The sequence below is a fragment of the Euwallacea similis genome, chromosome 26, assembly GCF_039881205.1.
Source record: "Euwallacea similis isolate ESF13 chromosome 26, ESF131.1, whole genome shotgun sequence".
Lineage (NCBI taxonomy): Eukaryota > Metazoa > Arthropoda > Insecta > Coleoptera > Curculionidae > Euwallacea > Euwallacea similis.
The window spans coordinates 516,554-537,539 of record NC_089634.1 but is presented as its reverse complement, the minus strand read 5'-3'; the positions used below and the strand labels follow the sequence as shown (position 1 = coordinate 537,539).

Genomic DNA, 20,986 nt, shown 5'->3' with positions numbered 1-20,986 from the left:
GATTTGCACAAGCACGATCTGCAATCGTACAATAGCATCGTTACCCCGAAATCGCTCATGATGTTGAGGAGAAATTCACGGAGAAGCAGAGAGACACTCCTGGTATGTTATCTAGAGATTCATTTAAGGCAGTATCAAAAATATTTTATTGCTTTCGTGGCAGTTAATGAGTTAATGGTATTCATAAATTCTTGGCAGTCTTCCGAACAACTTAATTGGAAATATCTCGAAAACAGTTAGAAGTCGCACCTAAGAACCTCAATAGACGCAATTTCAAGGTTATAAATTTAAAATTTTTGAGTTTCTCACAAAAGTTTCTAGGACACCCTGTATATGATAATTATTACCGAAAATTTTATGACCGATAAAACATGCGAAAAAATATTATAACATAACTGCGCCTTACCTGTAGGAGGGATTCTTTGGATCCCCTACGTAACAATCTAATCTCCTCGAACATTAATCCACTTCTTTGTAGACTGAACAAATAATTGCTCACATCAGATAGGTATAATCTCAGTACGTGACCATCGACATGAAATATTTTTGTCATTAATAAAGTGCATCAAAAGGGTCCTAAAAACTATCAGTTCAGTCTGCATTATATTATTAACTTTATGGTCGTTTTATGTTTTAGCAGCGATGAAAATCTTCATTTTAGTCGTGTCTACAGTAATTTTAGCTGGGGTTGCTTCTTCTGAATCGCAAGAGTGTTATCTTGAAGTGTTGACCATATGCAACCATAACACCATATCGACACGTAAGTAACTACATATACTTAAGGGAAATACTTGAAGTTTCCTACGATAGGTGGAGATTCCATACAGTGTAACGCTCAGTATGGCGCAATAGACAGAGTAGAGGCAGATCTGCAGAAATACGCCAACAGCCTCCTCTACAAGTCCTTCGATCTCCTTTTGCTATCTACCTACTACGACAACTACATTAAAAACCGAATCGGCTTCGACCACCTCTTCTTAAACATGTCAAACACTCTTTGGGACAGCTCCATAGACACCATCAAGTATATAACCTCTCGCGGAGGACGAATGAGCTTCAAGAACACTAAGCCTGAGAACCTGCACAGCGAGAGGGCAGAGCTATATGAGCTCCACTCTATTGCCAGAGCTTTAGATATCCAGAAGAGTGTGGCTAAAGAGGCCATTGCCTTACATCGCACCATGGCCACTTTAAGGTCAGGAAAGCACGACCCAGAGGTGGCATATTACTTGAAGGAGAACCACATTGAACGGCACAGAGAGGTAGTGAGGGATTTAACTGGGTATGTAACGGATCTGAGGGGCCTCTTCAGCGGTAACGACGCAGCTCTGAGTCGTTATCTTTATAACGGCTATTTGGACGCCATTTATTAGACCGTGGCTGTGCTGTAATGTTTCATCGTTATTGAGTGGTTATTATTGAAAAAATAATAAAACTCTGTTCTAGTGTCAAACCCTTCTTTTCTTCGATCAATTGAGGAGTGATATATCGTCTTATACCGAAAACCGGCACCGCAAGAAATAATTAATTTTAAAGCTCATCAAGAAAATAATTTTCAATTATCTTTGCTCGTAAACTGGTAGCCGCCAGGGAAGCCCCGACCGCAGCTCGGTACCATTAGGCTTTTTGTTTCTTATATATTTTTCGCCTTTTTTTGCCAGAAAGGCTGATTTATTATTGTGGCCCATCGGATTGTGAGCAGATACCTATATTTATTAGAAACGAATAAAGGTTGTAGTCTCCACAATAACGGTTTTTGCTAATGAGCCTAAAGTTGGTTTTACTTAATCGAAAATCAGAATGATCTCCTCAGAAATTAAGTTTAAAAGCAAAATACTCCTGGACACGTCCCTGATGTTCGAGACTGAGATGAAACACAGCGGCGCATTTAGATTGTCAGAGCTTTTACGATAGAATTGCGTGGAATTTGGAAAATATAATTTATGTAAATTCGGGAAAACCAAATGCACCACTAGTTTTTGTGGAAATTTTAATGTCAATAATTTATTTTTATTACAGAGAACCTGTAAGGATTCTTTGTAATTAGCTTCAGGAGAGTCCTACAGCGAACTGCAGCCACTGTAATAGAGCGCTACAGTTCCCCGGTAAGCGCCCACAAATTCTTTGTATTAAATATGTTTGTATTTGCATGCTCGCATGTGTTCTGTCCATTGTTTATCTTTAATATGGTTGAGAAAGAAACACACCTTAGAACAAGGAGTTTCTGACTTCATTCTTTTATTGCACAGTTTTGATTATGTTTGATTGAGTGGATTGACACTTTCGCTTGAAGTGAAGTAGCCACTTTATCAACAGTGCCTGACCTCGTATTTTGGCCCTAAAATGGCTGAATCCAAATTAAAGTTAATAAAAAGCAACAATAGCGAATGCCGTCCGCAACAAAGTACAAAAACGTGGCCTCACTAAACGGAACCTGGATTTACGGCCTTGAATTATGGGGACAAATTGTTTCGATACCACAATAAACCCGAAAAACAAAGTCCATTAAATACTTAAGCAGTTTTAAACGGCTATAAGAATTTGTCACGAAGTGACTTTTTTCAATGCCTTGGCGAATTCCAGTGGCGGCGCCCTCACTTAACCGACGAAATTCTTAGATTGTCGTTTTTCCCCTGGCACGCCACTGCGTGCGACCATAAAGCGAATTGCTATGGGTGAAAAACTCGCTCGGCCAATCTCGATGGCCGTAACTGGACCCCAAATAAGCCCAAAGCCCATTATCATTATACTATAAAATGTTTAAACATGCCCCTTGGATGGGTTATCGCGCCGGTCGCACCTTGACGCTTTTCTCGGTCAATATTTAAGAGACAATCGGCATGGAAAATTGATACCTTTGATGGTTCTATGCTTCATAAAAACCAAGCACGGGTTCCTCGAGTACCCGCAAAGTATGCAAACAGTCAATATTGGTCGAGGGGCTTCTTTGGGTGATTTTTACGCGGTAGCTTTACATCTTGCTTTTTAGTATCTCGAAATGCGGCTTGTGTTAACATTTGGACAAGATTTGGTCAAATATTTAAAGCCGGGTTCCGATATGAGAACAGAAATAATTAAACAGTGGACCTTGCATTCTCGAGTCTTCGAGAGTTCTTTCCGGAAATCAGGACATCGAGAGTTTACATGCCCAAATGCACCGAATCATTACCATAAGCAACGCATTATCGTGAAGGAAACGTTTTAATTTTGCATTTAAATGGCGCATTACAGGGTCGAACTCGCTTTTAAAATATTTATGAGGAGTGGAAGTTGTTATAAGTGCAGCCAAGAAGATGTTTGACGTGTGGCAGGTGAAGTATGATGGATACGAGTTTAAGGGCCGCTAGAGCCTGGTCTGGTCAATTTTATCAAGAGGATAATTTCCATGGAAACGAAGAGGTTTTCCAATGCCCTACCTGGATTTCTGTCGAAGCTACCTGGCCGTCAAAGTTATCGGGGCATTGATGCATCGAAACTAAATGGAACAATCCGGTACTGTCTATAAGCCAGAGATATCGCTCGGTATATGCGAAGCGGGAAAGAACAAAGGGAGCACGCAAGTGTAATTACAATTTTTTATGCCGAATGTCAAAGGCGTGTTTATTAAATAAAACACACAGTTTTAATGCCCATTGAATATACGGGGGCGTGTATCCCGCATGGCAATAGTGCACTCCTCAATAGATACTTCGGAAAAATCACGGTGTGCGGAATATCAATTGGTTTGATTCATAATGAAGTGCCTGCTTTTTCCTTTAGTTTATAATTCCTTGAAGGATATGAATATTGCAAGGAGGGATACGGGGAAAAATTAATTATGTAAAAAAATATGATTAAAAAAATCACAATAAGGTTCTCCTCAAATCCTCCTCAAAAACCATTAGGCTTTGGGAATACTTTATGGAAATACTGGACGTGCTCGTTGAATTCGAATCGTTTTAGGGATATTTCGCGACAGCAATGTACAAATATACAGGGTGTTCATCAAACATACGCCAAAAATTCAGGGGGTTATTCCTTGGACTATTCTAAGAATACTTTGCCTTTGATGATTTTTAAAAAGCCTCTTTGTTCCGAAGATATAGGGCGAGAAAATTTTTCTACAATAGCAACATTATATTACTAAATATTACATGTAAAGCTCCTTAATCTACAAGAACTGTTGAAAATGACTACCTCGAGTGAAGTAGTCATTGTGCGGTCCACCTCGACCAATCCATTTCTTGAGAAATTTGCTTCATCGGTAAAAAGAATCATCGTCGAGGTGGACCTCACTTATGGCCTGCTCGATCCCTGGACTTAAACCCCTTGGATTATTTCCTATAGGGGCTTTCAAAGTCATTAGTTCATAATACTCCTGTAGAAAATGTGGAAGATTTAAAAAATCGGATCATTGCTGGAGGTAACTTAATAAGGAACGTCCCTGGTGTTTTTGAAAGAGCTTGGCAGGCAATGAGGAGAAGATTAGATTCTTGCATCATAGCTGGAGTTAGTAATTTTCAACAGTTCTCGTAGATTAAAACAGTTTTCATTTAATATTTAGTAATAAAATGTTGCTGTTGTCGAAAATTTTTCTCACCCTGTATCTTCGGAAGAAAGAGACTTTTTAAAAATTATTAAAAGATAAAATATTTTTAGAATAGTCCAGGGAATAACTCCTTCAAATGTTGCCGTACGTTTAAAGAACACTCTGTATAGGGTGTTTCCTAAATATGCAGTGCGAGTCAGAGGGGATTTCTTGGGTCAAATTAAGACAAAATGTTCATATGAAGGTGTGTCCGGAATCGCTTTATTTCCGAAATACAGGGCGTTAAAAAAATCTTTCTTTTTTTGAATTATTTTTAAAAAATGCTCAGGCCAAAGAGGAAAACTAATTCAAGGTAAAGTCCTCTAAGAGGTTAAAAACGCTGTTTAAGTAATTCACCTGTTGTTTGGTGTTGCAGAGGATCCCACGAAGAGTAGCCCCACGTGCCGTCGAACCCCCGAAAAGTGAGACATTATATTTCCAAAAATTTAGACAAATCAGTGGTAAAATCGCTTTAGCTTCAATTCAAAGATCCAAAAGTCTTAATTACGTCATCTCTTTGTAGCGCACCTCAGATTAGAACAGTGGATTGCTCTCATAAATCCTTTTGTCGCACGAAAAATCGGCGTTCCGGATTAGGATTTATCTCGAAGCCATCATCATCAAGAATCGGACTCGGGCCGGAAGATAAGTAAGAAGGAACACGTGTCCGATAAACAGCAAAACGGAGAAATGTGGTCGATATCGAAGCAAATATCGGCTGGCAATGATAAATCTCTAGCTGCGTGTGATACTTGCGTACGTCTCGTTCAGAAAGCCACTAAGATAAGATCGAATTGTAGCATTAACCGCGGAAAAATCCATTGAGATTTTATCGCGATTCAGTAGTCCCGAGCGGATTGCAACACTCTGTAGATTTATCTTTAACGTTTCTTGGATTGTAATTACTTATATGTGTTTTTCAACCAGGTACAAGAACGGCCTGTCTTATGATAATTTGATATAATGGAAGCAAGAAACGTCCGGGTGCCTTATAAGGTACTTCTTGGCTCCAATCTAGGCATACGTGATGAGTTTGGATTTAAAAAATTACGAAAATCTCGCTCAGTCAAGATCCGGAGAATTTTTGCAGACATAAAGAGGTACGAATTTTTTCAGATCTTAATCGGTAGTACGTACTGATAATCCCATTGTGGAAAATTGAATTTTTAGTTTCGGACCGCTGAACTGCTGGACAATCCACCACCGGACACCGGACAGTTGAGGATGTGCTCCATCTGAAATTGGCCATTCCTCGGAGCCCTTGGAGGAATGAAAAAAATGTCCTTTACACTTCTGCATATCTCGACAAACATCCATTGCATTCTAAGACTTTTCTGGGTTTTCTCGGGCAGTAAAAACTTTCTCAGGTCAGGTTGGTGCACTTGCCTAATATTAATATGTAGATTATTAGTGCCAGAGACAAAAAGCTACTTAATTCTAAGCACAGATACATGAAGTAACATAAATTAGCCCTGTTCACTTGCTTTACACACACATTCCGGCAATTAATTACCCAGAACGAGCTACCAGAACTACAAGAAGTATATTTCTGCTTAATGGGGAAAATCTCGGCATATATTTCACTTTATTTGTACCAATCCAATTTATGGCCCGTTTCTAATTATGCGAATTGACTTATTCATATACTGCCCAGGCCCGGCGTTTTACGGGTCATTCTTCGCGAAAATCCATTTCCTCTTTATACGCTATTTTAATGCGGCCTAGTATGCGAGGAATCCCAAGTGCACCTCTTCGTTTATGACCAAAAACAAGGGCTATTAATTTTGATGTTGAAGAACTACGGGGAGTTCTTGTACGGTTAAATCTTCATCAGTGGTAATAGAGACATTTACGAGCAAAACATTGAGCCGTCCCAACTACATACAGTAGTTTAATCCAAGCAAGTGCCTGCCGAGGAGCATTTTTTACATAATTTATAATTATTAAGAATGACCTGAGTTAAGGCAGCAAATATGGTCGATAGTCATGTTTTTTGGGGTTCTGCCCATTTCGTGCTAATCAACTAATTACCCTCTCACTTAAATTAAATTCTTTGCTATTAAGATATTTATGCATAAAATGCAATTATCATATTAATTGTGAGAACATAATAAGCGAATTGGAGTTTACGTAATGCCCTAATTCCCGATTAGATTTTGATTTATAATTTCGATTGGGGTTCACATTACTAATTAATAGTGAATTATACGTCAGAGCAACTCCATTATTGGCGTTACCGCGTTAATTATACCCACAAATTATTTATCAAAATCGTTACTTTAGATTGGATTTTCGGCGTTAATACCATTTCAAACAGAGCCATAAATCAGTCTATAATTAGAAATGAATATGAGGAAAAAATGTAAATTTTTCAAATGACTTAATGGGAACCGAGTGGTTCGCTATGGAGAACCAAAGTCTGCTTTTCCTGTAGGTGCAGACATATGTTTTTGCATCGTACCAAAGCAGGCAAACCGGCCTCGAGATCTTTTTTTCGCCCCCTCGTGCCGCGACGGTCTTGGGGCAGATTAGCAAAAAGGTCCAAGTATGTCTTAAATTTCTTGAGATTAGACGTTTTTCATATAGACCTGACAACACTGTCGCTCTTTTTTGGGCACAACCGCGAACCAGTATCCTAAAAATTCGATAATTCAGCGTTTGATACATTATATGAGAATTGAAAATCCATAATACGTCGAGTGCACTCTAAATTGCCTAACAACAAATATATAGGGTGCGTCATAAACATACCGACAAGCTTTCAGGAAATGTAGAGTTCATAAAAACAAATATTTATGTTGAATAAAGTTAAATTCGAAATCGCTTCGTTTTCAAGATACAGAGTGTTTAATTGCTTTTTTTCAAAATATTTTTTAAATATTTAAAAAACTGTTTGAGATACGGACTCAAACTAGGGACACGCTATGACGGAATAAATGCGAATGTTCTGGAGTAGGCGGAATATTTCCACCTACACCAGTGGCATTCGTGCGACCATTCAATGAAATGTTTTTAGTGAAAAAATGGTACGCCACTGGCTTCTTTAATACAAATATCTTGTTTTAATATTCTATCAATTCTGAATAAAAAAGGCGTTTTAGTGTTTTGTTGCTCAAGTAGTCGTTTCAAGATTAAAAATAACTTCTCATTCCTGTGCCTACCATAAAACCGGTATAGGTTTCCAAAGGCGATTTAAAAAAAATTCTTTAGGAGAAATTAATTAAATTTTCTTGGGGACATGAAGACAAACATGCATGAAACATGCCTCCTCGCAAAATGACATTCTTCTTCCAAAGTGTGGTCCCATTAAATTCTGAGCCATTTACACATGTAGAAACGTTCCTATGCGTCGTAATGTCTGCCCCATAGTCAAGTGACTTGTTTTGTCATTTTCATGGAAAATAATGTCATTTTGTTCTAAATAAATAAGGCAGTTTAAGTACAAATTTGTCCATAAATAACCGTTGATTTTTTAATCGTTAATTTGCAGACATATTTTATTAGACCAAAAATGTTTGTCTTCATGTCCTCTACCTCTACCAAAAAAAAATTTAATTAATTTCGACTACAAAATTTTAAAAAATCGTCCGTGGAAACCTATACCGGTTTTTTATAGGCGTAGGAATGTGAAATTATTTTTTATCTTGAAAACGATTACTTGAGTAACAAAACACTAAGAAGTCCTTTTCATTAAGAATTGATGGCATATTAAGAAAATATATTTGTATTAAAAAAGGCCAGTGGCATACCGTTTTTTTTTCATTAAAAACATCCCATTGAATGGTTGCACGGACGCCATTAGTGTAGATGGAAATATTCCGCCTACTCCAAAACATCCGCATCTATCCCGCCATAGCATGTCTCTAGTTCCATGTTCGCAACCCAAATCGTTTTCGAAATATTTAAAAAATATTGAAAAAAATGAATTGAATGCTCAGTATCTCGGAAACGAAGCGATTTCGGACCTAATTTTATTCTATCTAAATGTTTGTTGTAGGAGCTCTACATCCCCTGAAAGTCTGTCGGTATGTTCATGAAACACCCTGTATTCATTTGATTTATTTCTTTATTCCCTTTTTCACTTTCGCATCATCAGTCCTTCCCTCATCGCCTTCGTCTCTTCACACACCCCCATCAACAGCCTTTTTTGGCACTTTTCCACAAGTCCGTTTGAATACCAACCGGAGCTAAAAAAATCGTAACCTGGACGTTGATCTCTGAAAGCGGTACCTCGGGTCAGAGCCAACGAAATCTAAATTTACTTCTACTTAAAAATAAATCGAACTCTCGACACTCAGAAAGGCCGAAAGTAATTTACCCTTAACTGATTTCGTGAGATGGTGATGAGCTCGAATTACTATAATGTAAGCCGTGTAATCTGCTTGGTGGGAATTCAAATTCCTGCAGAGTTCACGGCTTCGGCATGATTAAAAGTGGCTCATATCGAATACCTAATTGGAAATTTATCGGTCGGTATTTCTTCGTTTTATAGACTAGAATATGTGCCTGTGAAGATTTGATTACCTAATGAAGATTTCTCATCATTCGAGAATTATTACATTTCATATTAAGTTGAATGTGCGTAGGTCGTTCCGGCTGCGCCTCTGTACATTTGCACATGCAACTGTCCTGTGAGACTTCCTTGAAATAATAATAAGATTAATTTATGTAAGAAATGCAAGGCCAATGTCTTGGCTTCGATTAAAAATTGGGAACATACTGGTAATTATCTGCTAATTGGTTTGGACACACCCATCCGCAAAACCCATACACTCGGCACAATAAGTTCGGTTGCAATGCTTTATGCCTTGTACGCCTTCAGTTTATTGGCGGACTTTGTCTGTAAGCATAAGGCACCACCTTCCGAACGCAAAGTGCAAGTAACGAAGGGAAATTGCTTAGAGTGATACAAAAAATTTTTAATTATTGTATTTGCTTAATAATTAACGCGATCATTAATCTTATGACTTGTCACTTTGACTACCGTCTTCTGGCATAATTCAGTTGTGACACTCCTTGCAGCGTCCAAAAAGAATATGTGCCCGTTATAGAATGTGCATCATACAATAGAATGCACTTGTCTATTTATCCTAAGCACATTCAATGGGAGCTAAATCATGCGTGTACGACGGCAGCCTTTGGGCCCAGCTACACCTTTGCCCCTTCGATTGTTATAATTATCGTCATTATTCATAATAATTTAGTTCAGAGAGAGTGCAGTTTTTTTCCTAAATCTAAACAGAAAGAATTACACGTATACTTCCTATATAATCCTAATCCGCATCTCAAAGCAAATAACTCTTAACAAAGACCGTTTGACGTTTGGCTTATTATTAATTCAACGTTATGACGTGTAATTAAAATTCGCTAAAGTGCTAGATGGTATCGAGCATCGTCACATTCAGGGGAATGCTGTAATTACGGCTCATAATTCATGTATCATTATCTTCCTTTGGAAGTGACACTATCGCTGTTAGTTTTGACTTTAAAACAGAGGAAAAATGATTAGACGTGGATGCTGTCGGGAAAGACGTCTCTATTTGCGAGGGGAAACGCCGAAGACTAATACTGCATTACATTATAAATAAAGGCCTAGGTGGAGAAGCTATGAAGAACCCGAGAGTCCTTCTTATGGATGGAGGACGCCTATGGCCAAAATGGGCCTCCGAAGATAGTTAAAAAAATCGAGGATTATGAAGAGAAGATGAACGTGCTTCTTCATGGGGACCCTCCCCTTAACTGACTACAAGGCAACTGTGAGAGTGAAGGAATCATTAGCAAACCGTGAGAGATTGAGCTCCGGTAAATTTCTGCAAATCTAAACATTTTTATGGTTAGTTCCACGAATTCAAGTGAATTCATGCTTCAAATGCTGCCGCGCTCGAGCACTGCAAATCTCTTGAATGCGCTCCTTGTCCAACATCCAGCAGAAGTATGCTAGTGGCTTGCAACACAGGTACGGTGTGCACATCTCCTTAAATTTTCTAAAGGGAGGTAGTATAGAGCTCCTGTTTTTTGACAGATAAAAAGCAGCGGGCGAGTTAAAGTTTCAAATGCTGCCGCGCTTGAGCACTGCAAATCTCCCGAATGCACCCCTTGTTCAACATCCAGCTGAAGTATGATAGTGGCTTACAACACAGGTACAGTATGTATATCTCCTTAAAATTTTTAAAGGGGCATTGTTTAGTACTCCTGTTTTTTAGCGATTAAGAGCGGCAGGCGAATTTAAGCTTCAAATACTGCCACACTCGAGCACTGCAAATCCCCTGAATGCGCCCTTTGTCCAACATTCAACTGAAGTATGTTAGTGGCTTCCTATACAGGTACGGTGTACACAACTCATTAAAATTTCTAATATGACAATGTGTAGGGCTACTGTTCTTTGAGAGATGACGAGCAGCAGGCAAATTGAAGCTTCAAATACCGCCACGCTCGAGCACTGCAATTCACCTGAATGCGCCCCTTGTCCAATATAGAGCTGAAGTGTGCTAGTGACTTACAATACAGGTATAATGTGTGCATCTCCTTAAAATTTCTAAAGGGGCATTGTGTGGGGCTTCTGTTCTTTAACAAACAAAAAACAGAAAGCGAATTCTAGCTTGAAGTGCTGTGGCGCTGGATCGCTGCAAATTTCCTGAATGCCCCTTTGTCCAACATCCAGCTTACAAGTGACTAAGTCTGTGCGCAGACCACCGGGGTATAATCAGAAGCCAGTTTTTTAATAATCCAAAAAGAATCCCAACACATAAAACATGTTTTGAACGGCAGCTCTCACGAGTTTGTTATTAAAAACATCACGAATAATTAACTCTCATAAAATATCAGTAAACGAAGTAATAGCTGCCATAACTGCCAGAATGACGTACGAGGGTTCCGCAAGCTCGTCGTAAAAATAGCCGAAATCAGAGCGGTGCCATGATAGCTGATAAACGAGCGGAACCATAATCGTTAAAGAACCACTCGGATCAAGTGGTTTTTATTGTGTTTTTTGGAGTACCCACAGGTCATGCAGACGCTGCAACGCATTTTAACTAGGTTTTAATTAAACTTGCCATCTCCATCAGTGGCAAGTGAATGTTTAGGGTGTGGTTTGCATTTTTAATCGTGCACAATCTCCGCCAATGGTACCGCAGGAACCTTTTCGTGTCGAGAGTACGCGTGTCGCGTTCGGCGATGATACAAAAGAAATCAACAGGTTCGATTGTCGTTTGTTGTTAAGATGGAAGATTTGACCCAGATAAAGGCGACGTTTGAAACGAAAGATGGAAATTCCTCAATTAATTACCCAGTTTTTTCTCCGCTAGAGTGTTCTTGTAAACAAGCTTTAACTTTCTTTTTTAATTAACTGTATACCGCAAAAAGCCCTCCAGATGCTAATACATTCGTCAAAAACGGATTAAAACCAATATCCGAGCGAGATTTCCACTGCGGCCACGTGCGACTCCTATAAACCAAAGCGGCAAAAACCTGTGACAATCTGCAGGAAAATCTATGGCAGGATGTTCTGAGTCATTGGGTTGCGGCAGCAATTTAAAATTTAAATGCTCCTTTTTCATGATGAAGCGGTCACTTATCTTCAAGGAAGTTTACACCACAGAGATGATCAGCCTCATCAAGTCAAGATAATGCAAATTTTGAAATTTTTCAAAGGCTCTAAATCTGGTCTGTAAATCGATCTCGTATAGAAGTGGTGCTGCCATTCTGTCTACGGGTTTCGTGACTGGCCTCTTGAATTGCGCAATTAGAGACGGAATGCTCCAGTTTGGGGCCGTCTCGACTGCCGGTATGGCATCTAACTCACCAGGGTTAGTGAACGATTTACGGTGCCATAGGAACACAATGAACGAACGGATTTATCGACACTAGGAGTTTGAGGAAGCAGTTTCACTTTTTTAGTGCCTGCCTGCGCTTTTTTATCGGAGATTTAATTACCAATAAAGTAGAGAAACTGCATTCTTGATCACAGTTCTTGGCCGTATTGCAAATCAAAGTGTAGATGAAGTTTCCCTGAAGACGAATATCGGTATAACACAATACTTTTGGGAAAGTTTGACAACGCGGTAATGGCGCCTGTCACTCCGCACAATTAAATAAACGGCACAAGAACGTTGCCGGATTGCCGTTTTTACGGCTTAATTAATTACTGCGTTAAGCTGTGTTTCTATTTTAAGATCTAACGTTTTTTGTGGGTCCATGGTCGTTTGTACTTTGAAAAAATCGCACCTCTGAGAAAGGCAAATACTCCGGGTACCTCATTCCCTGGATTCTGCTCTAAATCTGTAGAAACTATCAAGTACAATGAAATGAAGAGAGGTTGGAGAATTTCGTCCAGCAATAGAATTTTCCGCAATTTTTAAAAGTTGACAAAAATTCCAAATGATTCAACATGGAGCCAAGAGGAGTTTTCCGTCAAAACCGTTGAAATCTGACCTGCTTGGCTGTGATAAATTAAATTTTAGAGTAAATAATTTGGATTTTGTGGAAAGTTTCACAACATGGATACAGCGTCTGTCAGGACAAACTTTACATGACAAAGGAACGCTGCCAGGTTGCCGTTTTGGATGACCTCACTAAATTAAGGGAAACATTTGTTTTTTCTGGCAGTTTCTCCAGCTATAGCCGTTTTGTGTTTCCTACAGTTTTCTGTTGTCTTATCGAGTTATTTTAGCCATTCTGTATGGCTTTTGAAGATCTTTTTGAATGGATCTGACACTAAATTTCAATTTAAAATTCAAAGACATTTCTCCCGCTTCTCCCATAAAAGGAGGCGAGCGAACTTCCTTGTCAGTCCTTGGAAGGAAATTATTCAATTTAACACTTGTTACATGGGACTAAACCAGCACTTTTATGTCAACACATGAATAAATCACGTATTTAAGGCGTGAAAAACGCACATTTACTAGTGCCTGGATGGTCTTCATAACTCTGCGGTAGTAAATTTACCAACACAAATTACTATTATTTCCATAAGAGAGCTACTTTAGTAACCAACTACTCATTAACCTAACGAGGCATATTTTACCTTTTAATTCCATGGGTAGCTGCCTAACATTTAAGGTGTGGTTTTTCCTCTTTTGAACCCAAAAAAATAAACCTCTGAGAGATATATATACATACAGAAATGTGGGACGCGTCTTAACGGCATTGATTAATGTTGTTGGCGGTACCAAGGAGTTTTTCAGGTTTGGTACTCGGCAAGGAAACGTATTGTCCGGCTTCGTGTTTAATTTGTTTTCTCTTTAATGACCGATGAGGTTTTCTAATGGCGAAACATCGCCTCTCCGAAGTATATATTATGTTTATTTGTTGCTCTACAAACTAGACAGTACGTCAGTAAGGTACTTGTTACCGGGAATCGTTGTTGATTTATCATTTCAGTACCGACCTTAGATGGCTATCTGGCCGATGCAGGACGCAACGGCACGTCGAATTTTTGCACTGAGTATTTTAAATGGTACCCGAGGTACTTCGGCGAATCAATAATGGGCTGGCTTGGCAACGCTTAATGAACCAACAACAGCGGTAATAAAATATTAATATATTTTGTAATAAGTCATTTTAAACGTCTTTTGCCTTATTAATAAAGTGATATATATAGATAAAAAATCTTCTAAACTGTGGGTATTGATTATAATTGCTAATATTAACCTTGACATTCACGCTATTATGTGGTTTTTTACAATTAACTTGTTGCAATAATTAAAGACAGGATTTATGTTTCAGTACGGACAAGAAACAAGGCCCAAAATTATACAATTTTCGGCGAAATTTGATTAATTAAAACGACTTGGCAACGTCACTAACGCAGTTATGACGCTGCGTTACCAGTGTGTCAGTGTGACACCGTAAAACAAAAGAGTGCTGCCAGGTTGCCATTTCCGGCAATCCTTAAGTAATTCGGAATTTCGATTTTTCCTAACCAACCCACCATTTTTTTTTGCAAAATATCGGAAAAAAATGTTTCCTGAGGTAAGCGCAATTACGCCTACTAGAGCTTTTGATAAGATGGAGCTGCGCCTCCTGAGAGAGTAACCCCTGGAAAGTAGATGCAAAGCAAGTGGTTTTCCATTATAAATCACAAGGAGGCTGGATGCAGCATTAAGCTCCCTGTAACTATTGGATAGTCACTCTTAGATTTGTTATTTTGAGAAATAACGATTTTAGTGTTATGTACCTTTATAATAAATGGATATTCTGACTGCCTGCATACGGCATGAATCAGCGTTTCTATTGCCTGAACCATGAATTCAATTGCGAAGGCTTCACTAACAAATTGTCCGGAAAATTTATTAAATTAACTAATCCCCATCTCATTTGTATTTTCTCCGTGATATTTATAGACCTTTCAATACCGTACACGCCGTATATTATACTTTGAATTTTATTTGTTTAGCTTTATACGCAGCTCTTTTAGGCTTTCATTTGTGGTAGTACCATTAGCACTGACGAAGTACCCGCTAACTGACGGTAGCGAGATTCCTTCACTTCCAGTAATTTATTTGCGATATCCTGCGTGAATAATGCGGGTACTGTTCGTCAGCGTTAGACCTTTATTGAGGTACTTTATATGAGTAAAAATTCTCAATAATGTTGGTACAGGATGCGGTATTCAGGTGGCGAAGACGTTCTCGGCAAATTAACCTTAATAGATACAATCAAAAGTAATTCATAATTGTATACGAATAAGTGAGGAAAACTTTGCTTTAAATCTAGGCTATCGCTTCTTCTTCTCGTTCTTCTTGCCCATGGAAATAGCTCGGTCGTGGTTTTACCAGTTTTTCAGCCACTCCGGGCAGCCTTCGTTCAATCGCACGAATATCTGATATTACTCTAATAGCATTTCATGTCAATTTCAATTAAAATTGCAACTTTTCTTCGAGAGACTCTCTCCGGATCGGCCTGCGATACTGCGTCTCTTCCGCAACACAAAAACCCGAGCAACGAGCAAAATTTGTTTAATGGCCAGTTACGCAACAGCCGGCTACATAAAAGTCCCTGGCGAACTTAAGGCCTTCGTAAATATGTCAAACATCGGTATTGTATGCAAAATGTCGGGCCTCAAAAGTTAATAATCTATTATACGCCAAGTTATGGTGCACAATGTGCGCCGACATTAAAGGAAGCTGATGAGTTGGGTCGAAAAAGCCAGTGTGAAAGAGCGTGGCATTGCGATTTTTCGTAATCCGACTACTGATTGGATGACTCTTGGCAAAGAAAAGAGGTGGAAATTGCTAATTAGACATCTTCGATCAACATAATTGGATAAATTGAGGAAGATTGAATTTTTATCGAGGTTGGAATTGAGCGCTAATTGAAAGTGGAACCACCGAGTCAGATAGCTTAGGCCAGAGCGACTTCAGCGGCCACACGACCATCAACATAGCAAGAAACTCAGTTACCGGAATTATAATCTTTAGAGGAGGACAGGGTTGAAGAACAAGAGGAAACCCCTTTCTCTGCAGATTTTTACTCTTGTCTCCGATGAGCTGATCTATCGCTTGGATGCCCAGTCAGGCGACATTAACACCGGCCCCGTGACAATCAACCATCAACGTGATCTGCAACCACTTCTCCTCGAGGGATGCAGATTCCACAGCGAACTTGCCAAAAATTTGAGTTATTAGTGCCAATAAATGCGCCCGCCTAAGGGTGGAGTTGCTCCCCTCCCTGAAGAACTTAATTTAGCATTCTGGGCGCCGATGCTCATCGGGGCGACTCCTTTGCCCGTTGTGAAGATCCTCGTTCAAATGCCTCGAAGATCGCTACGGAATCATGGGAATTGTTCAGTTCCTCGCTCAAGAACTTGCAATGAACTCCCTGGGATCCGCATCCGAAACTTGTCCCGCTTCAGGACTGCCAAAGTTTCTCTACTGTCTTCAGAGAAACGATTCTCCAGTGGCCAGTGCTCTCATCTAGGCCCATCAGAAGAAGGCTGGATTTATTTTGTCTCTCAGCCAAGATCGTCATATTGGCAGGATTTGACCGTCTCAGAATACCATCACGCTGTAGGTGGACTCGCGCACCAACTCACTGTCTAGACCGAACCTTCTGTTTCTGGCACTCAGAAGCACCTCGACAAGCTTGATCTTCCGCCTCCTGCTTCTGAAAAGCGGCAGATGGCAGGTGGTCTAACAAACATAGAACGCTAAAACTGTTTGTCATCAGATGTCCGGTTGAACATATTTTAATTTCATTAAAAATTTTTATATTTGTCTGACTTTGTGTAGCGTTCTAATGAGAAATTTCGCATAATAATGGCCCGGGGAGCCGACTCGAAGCGAGGCACTCGAGGCATCAATGAGCCAATTTAGGCCTTTCTGGTAGCCCAAGAATGGCAGTGTGCGGAGGGTAATAGTTCGATACCATACTGGGCCCATCGATGGAGAAGAAGTTTCCCCCCCTCGTCAGCTCAGTCGTTGTGGCCTGGGACATGAAGTAGCTGTCTTACGACACACGTGTGCTAACGTGTCATTCTGAACCACTTGCCAAGTGGAGCTCAGTCGCGCTCAGTTGAGCCTTGGCAGTGGCCAATCCCCATGCAGCTTTTCTAATGAAACCCCTTCATAAACTAGCATTTGCCAGTCCCTAACTCAGCTAGCGAACATAAAAATTGCCGCTCGCATTGGACATGAAAGTGGTTTAATCTCCGGCGGCACTTTGCGGTCAATTGCCGATATTTTCGGAATTTTACGGCGGTTATTAAAGGCGGTGTAATAAACACGGCCTAAATCAAAATTTATCTGCCATTTGACCCGCAATCTGCAGTCTAATGCCTCGATCAAAAGTGCTTAAACTGCGAGCAGTCTCTCGAGCCATTAAACAGTGTTTGCGGCGATTAAAAAAAAAAAAACCAAATACGTAATTTAGTTATCTTGCAATAATTAAAAATAGTTGAAAAGTGTGATATGCAAATCAAGATTGGCCGAGCAGAACATTAAAACATCCAGGCCCCAAAGTTGGTGTGCGAACATTTGCATTAAACGTTGTAATGCGTTGATTAATCGCTGGCAAGAAACACAAGAAGGTCGTGGGTGTCTTTTTAATAAATATTATTATAATTAATGTTTACGGCACTGCAGATTTATCATCTCACGTTGGTTCAAGATTTTATTTTCAGTAATTAAACTTAACACTTTTCCCTGTCAGTGGCGTTCTTACATCGGCTTATGAGCGCACGCCGCTGCCAACCTAATGAAATGCGGCATTGCCAAAATACTGAGCTCATCGCTGGGATTCAGATCAGGCATTCGTGGTGTAATGATGGCGGTTCCAGTCTCTGTTGGCCAAACCTGATAAAGTTCATTAATTTAATAGCTTCAGTACTTTTACATGTTAAGTAAAGTGCTTTAGCGTGTCAGATTCAGATGATTTCATTATGATTATTATTTCTTTCGCAGCAGTGGTGGTACCGATCTGCAGTTTAGTGGGTCAAATGTGTGAGCAATCACCGATGAGTAGGCAGAATTCTGATTGGGTTTCAAGTGAAATTACCAATGTACGGGTAGTTTTGGGCAAATTTCGATTTTTGGATGTCTCCCACAGTTCCCGAGATTCCAGTGCTTAGGCTGGAATTTCGGGCACTCCATGCTTTCTGTTAATTCCCAAAGTGGTCAAGCATCACATGCTTGTTAAATATTACCACGGTTGCGTAACCTGTAGAATATTACTTTGGTCTTTGTTAGATTTCTCAATTCTTACACTTACACAATCTGTTAATCTTCAATTTATTTATTATCTAACATTTTTATATTTGTCTACTTTACAGGCTCTTTCTTTTAGTTGCCGACGCTCTTCAATACAATCCATCGCTCACATGCGTTTATTTGTCGCACACGTGCGTTTTTTGGCGCGTCCAAATTTCGCTGTCGCTTTGTCGCGCGTCCGAATCGCCGCTCCTTTTTGCCGTCCGACTTCGTTTCTTATAACTATTAGGTCAAACACGAGTAGAATTTCTCCCTGTCTGAAACCGAACGATGCCGAACCAACCTGAACTAACCTGCTATTAGGCTGGAATTAACCCACATCAATAAACCACTTGGCCTTATCGTAAAACTCAATACGAAGAAATGACAATTTGACAAATTGACGTCCAAATAGCATAATATGCTGCTCGTTCAAATTAGTCCGCGTCCGTTTGCTGCACACGTTCTTTTGCGCGCGTCAAAATTTCGCCGCCCTTTTGACGCCCATTTTCTCCTCTTTGGGGGAAGGATTTTTCTGCAACACCACTACGAAAAACGACTTTTGAACTCTTTTGCACGTAGTTTGCATCATTAAGTCAAATTATGCACCCGACGTTGGATTTGGCGTTCGCGCCATCCCCAAATGTCGGCGCTGTACTCGTAGCACTGCGTGATTAATTAATTTTTTTTTTTAAGCTGAAGTTTGGAGTGTTTCGGGTGACGAGTGATGTGAGCTTGGCGCCCCGAATCGGCACGATGATCTTTATGTAAGTCTCTGATAAAATGAGAGAAATCCCGTGAATGTAATGGGAAAATACATGGCAAATTGAAATATCAGACGGCCGAAATTGCCTCTACAAATCAAAATATAATTCATCCGAAACGACAAATTAAAGTACCAGTAATTAAAGAACGCGATTTTATAATAACTGAATGCAAAGAATGGAATTTCATCGATGAATGAAAGAAAGTAGCTATACAGAGCGAGTCCTAAATAAGCTCCAAAGTTTACTATGACTATTGTTTATTGTATATTTTTTATTTTTTATTTTTTATCGTGAACTTGGTGCTATTTATGATGTTTACCGCGTGTTGCAACATCCTTCTGTTCACACACTCTCTAATCTTCTACGAGGATAGTTCCGGAAGTACCTGACCTGACATACAGATGGCGATTTTTTTGTTAAAAACTTACCGATATTACAAAGACTTAACCTGACAAAGCTTATGACTAAAGTTTGAGGGTGCCACGTTGATTTGTGTTTGTTTTGGAGCCGTTTTTAGTGAACGCTTTTAGAGATTTTGTAAACATAGAGAAAATTGGTCATCGAGGTGTGATTCAATATTTTTATTTGAAAAGTCTTTGTCCATCCAACATCGAAGCGGAGGTAGATTCTACTCTGGGGGAATCTGGTTCTTCGTTAACAACTGTCAAATATTGAGTGGCAGAGTTGAAGCTGCCAAGACGAACTCCGTAGTGGTTGACTCAATGAAGTGACCACTTCAGAAATTGTGGTGAAAATCTGCAAAAGTCTACTGGAAGACCGTCGGCTAAAATTCCGTGAGTTAGCAGACATGATAGACGTTTCAAAAAGTACCGTAAATCGCATTTTGACCGAAAAATTGAATATGGGAAAGCTATGCGCAAGATGGGTGCCGCGATTTAAACAAAAACAGCGCCGTGAGGATGTTTCAAGGGAGTGTTTGGCAAAGTTTCGCATTAATAAAGCTTAGTTTTTAGGTCGATTCATAACCATAGATGAAACATGGGTCTATCATTTCATTCCTGAGACGAAAGTGTAATCAAAACAATGGACTCAATGGGGAGTATCGGCTCTAAAGAAGGCGAAAGCCGTTTTGTCTGCAGGAAAGGTAATAGTGTCAGTTTTTTGGGAAGCACGTGGGATGATTTTTATTGACTACCTTCCTAAAGGAAACACAATAAACGGAGAATATTCTACAAATTTATTGCAGCGTGTGAGCGAAGAAATTAGGAAAAAGCGACCGCATTTGGCGAAAAAGAAAGTCTTGTTTCAAGACAACGCACGAGTCCACACTTCCGTCGTCGCGATGGCCAAAATCAATCTTCTTGGTTTCGCACCATTTTCTCGCCCACCCTATTCGCCAGATTTAGCCCCCCCAGATTATTTTTTATTTCCAAACTTGAAAAAGTGGTTTGGTGAAAAGAGATTGGCCGATAATGAAGAGGTGGAGTCTGAGGATGATGCCTATTTTGCAAGATTCGAAGCTTCGTACTATAAACGGGGCATAGAAACCATAAAATATCTCTGGGAAAAGTGTCAATCTCAAAGGAGACTATGTTGCGACAATGTAATATTTTCCATTTTTTTTTCTTTAAGTATTAGGTGGGGTACTTCTGGGGCTATCCTCGTAACTTCAAGCACTGGGGCATTGCTCAAATTATGCTTCTTGTTCTTTCTAGCACCAAGCCCAATGTACTTCTCCTCGAAACTCGTATTCGCTTTATGGATTCATCATCGGCTTCAGTCTTATTTAGCTTTCAGCTGAAAGTTTAGTCTACACGTCTGTCCGAAATCAAATTAACAGATGTTGCTCGCTCTGAAAAACCCATCAGCAGCCAACCCGAATCAATCTATTAATCCAACACGACATTCCAATTATGAACAACGTGCCTGCCATACTTTTAAAAGAAAAATACCCCCAAAGAAAAAACACGACTTCCAACTATGACTCGAAGCTTTTTTCTGCGGAGAAT

At 39.7% G+C, this 20,986-nt stretch overlaps 1 protein-coding gene across 1 annotated transcript; it reads left to right on the top strand.

Moving 5' to 3' along the window:
* Positions 1–514: 514 nt before the first annotated feature.
* On the top strand, positions 515–1,611 carry LOC136417036 (ferritin light chain-like). The gene is made up of 2 exons (XM_066402526.1): positions 515–760; positions 811–1,611. The coding sequence occupies exons 1-2, from the start codon at positions 643–645 to the stop codon at positions 1,371–1,373; spliced, it is 681 nt and encodes a 226-aa protein (XP_066258623.1). The 5' UTR covers positions 515–642; the 3' UTR covers positions 1,374–1,611.
* Positions 1,612–20,986: the final 19,375 nt, after the last annotated feature.

What these genes read in the sequence shown, in the direction of transcription:
- LOC136417036 (XM_066402526.1), top strand. Translation starts at nt 643, where the DNA reads ATGAAAATCTTCATTTTAGTCGTGTCTACAGTAATTTTAGCTGGGGTT. An exon ending in CCATAACACCATATCGACAC is followed by an intron (nt 761 to 810) that starts GTAAGTAACTAC and finishes TTCCTACGATAG; the next exon opens with GTGGAGATTCCATACAGTGT.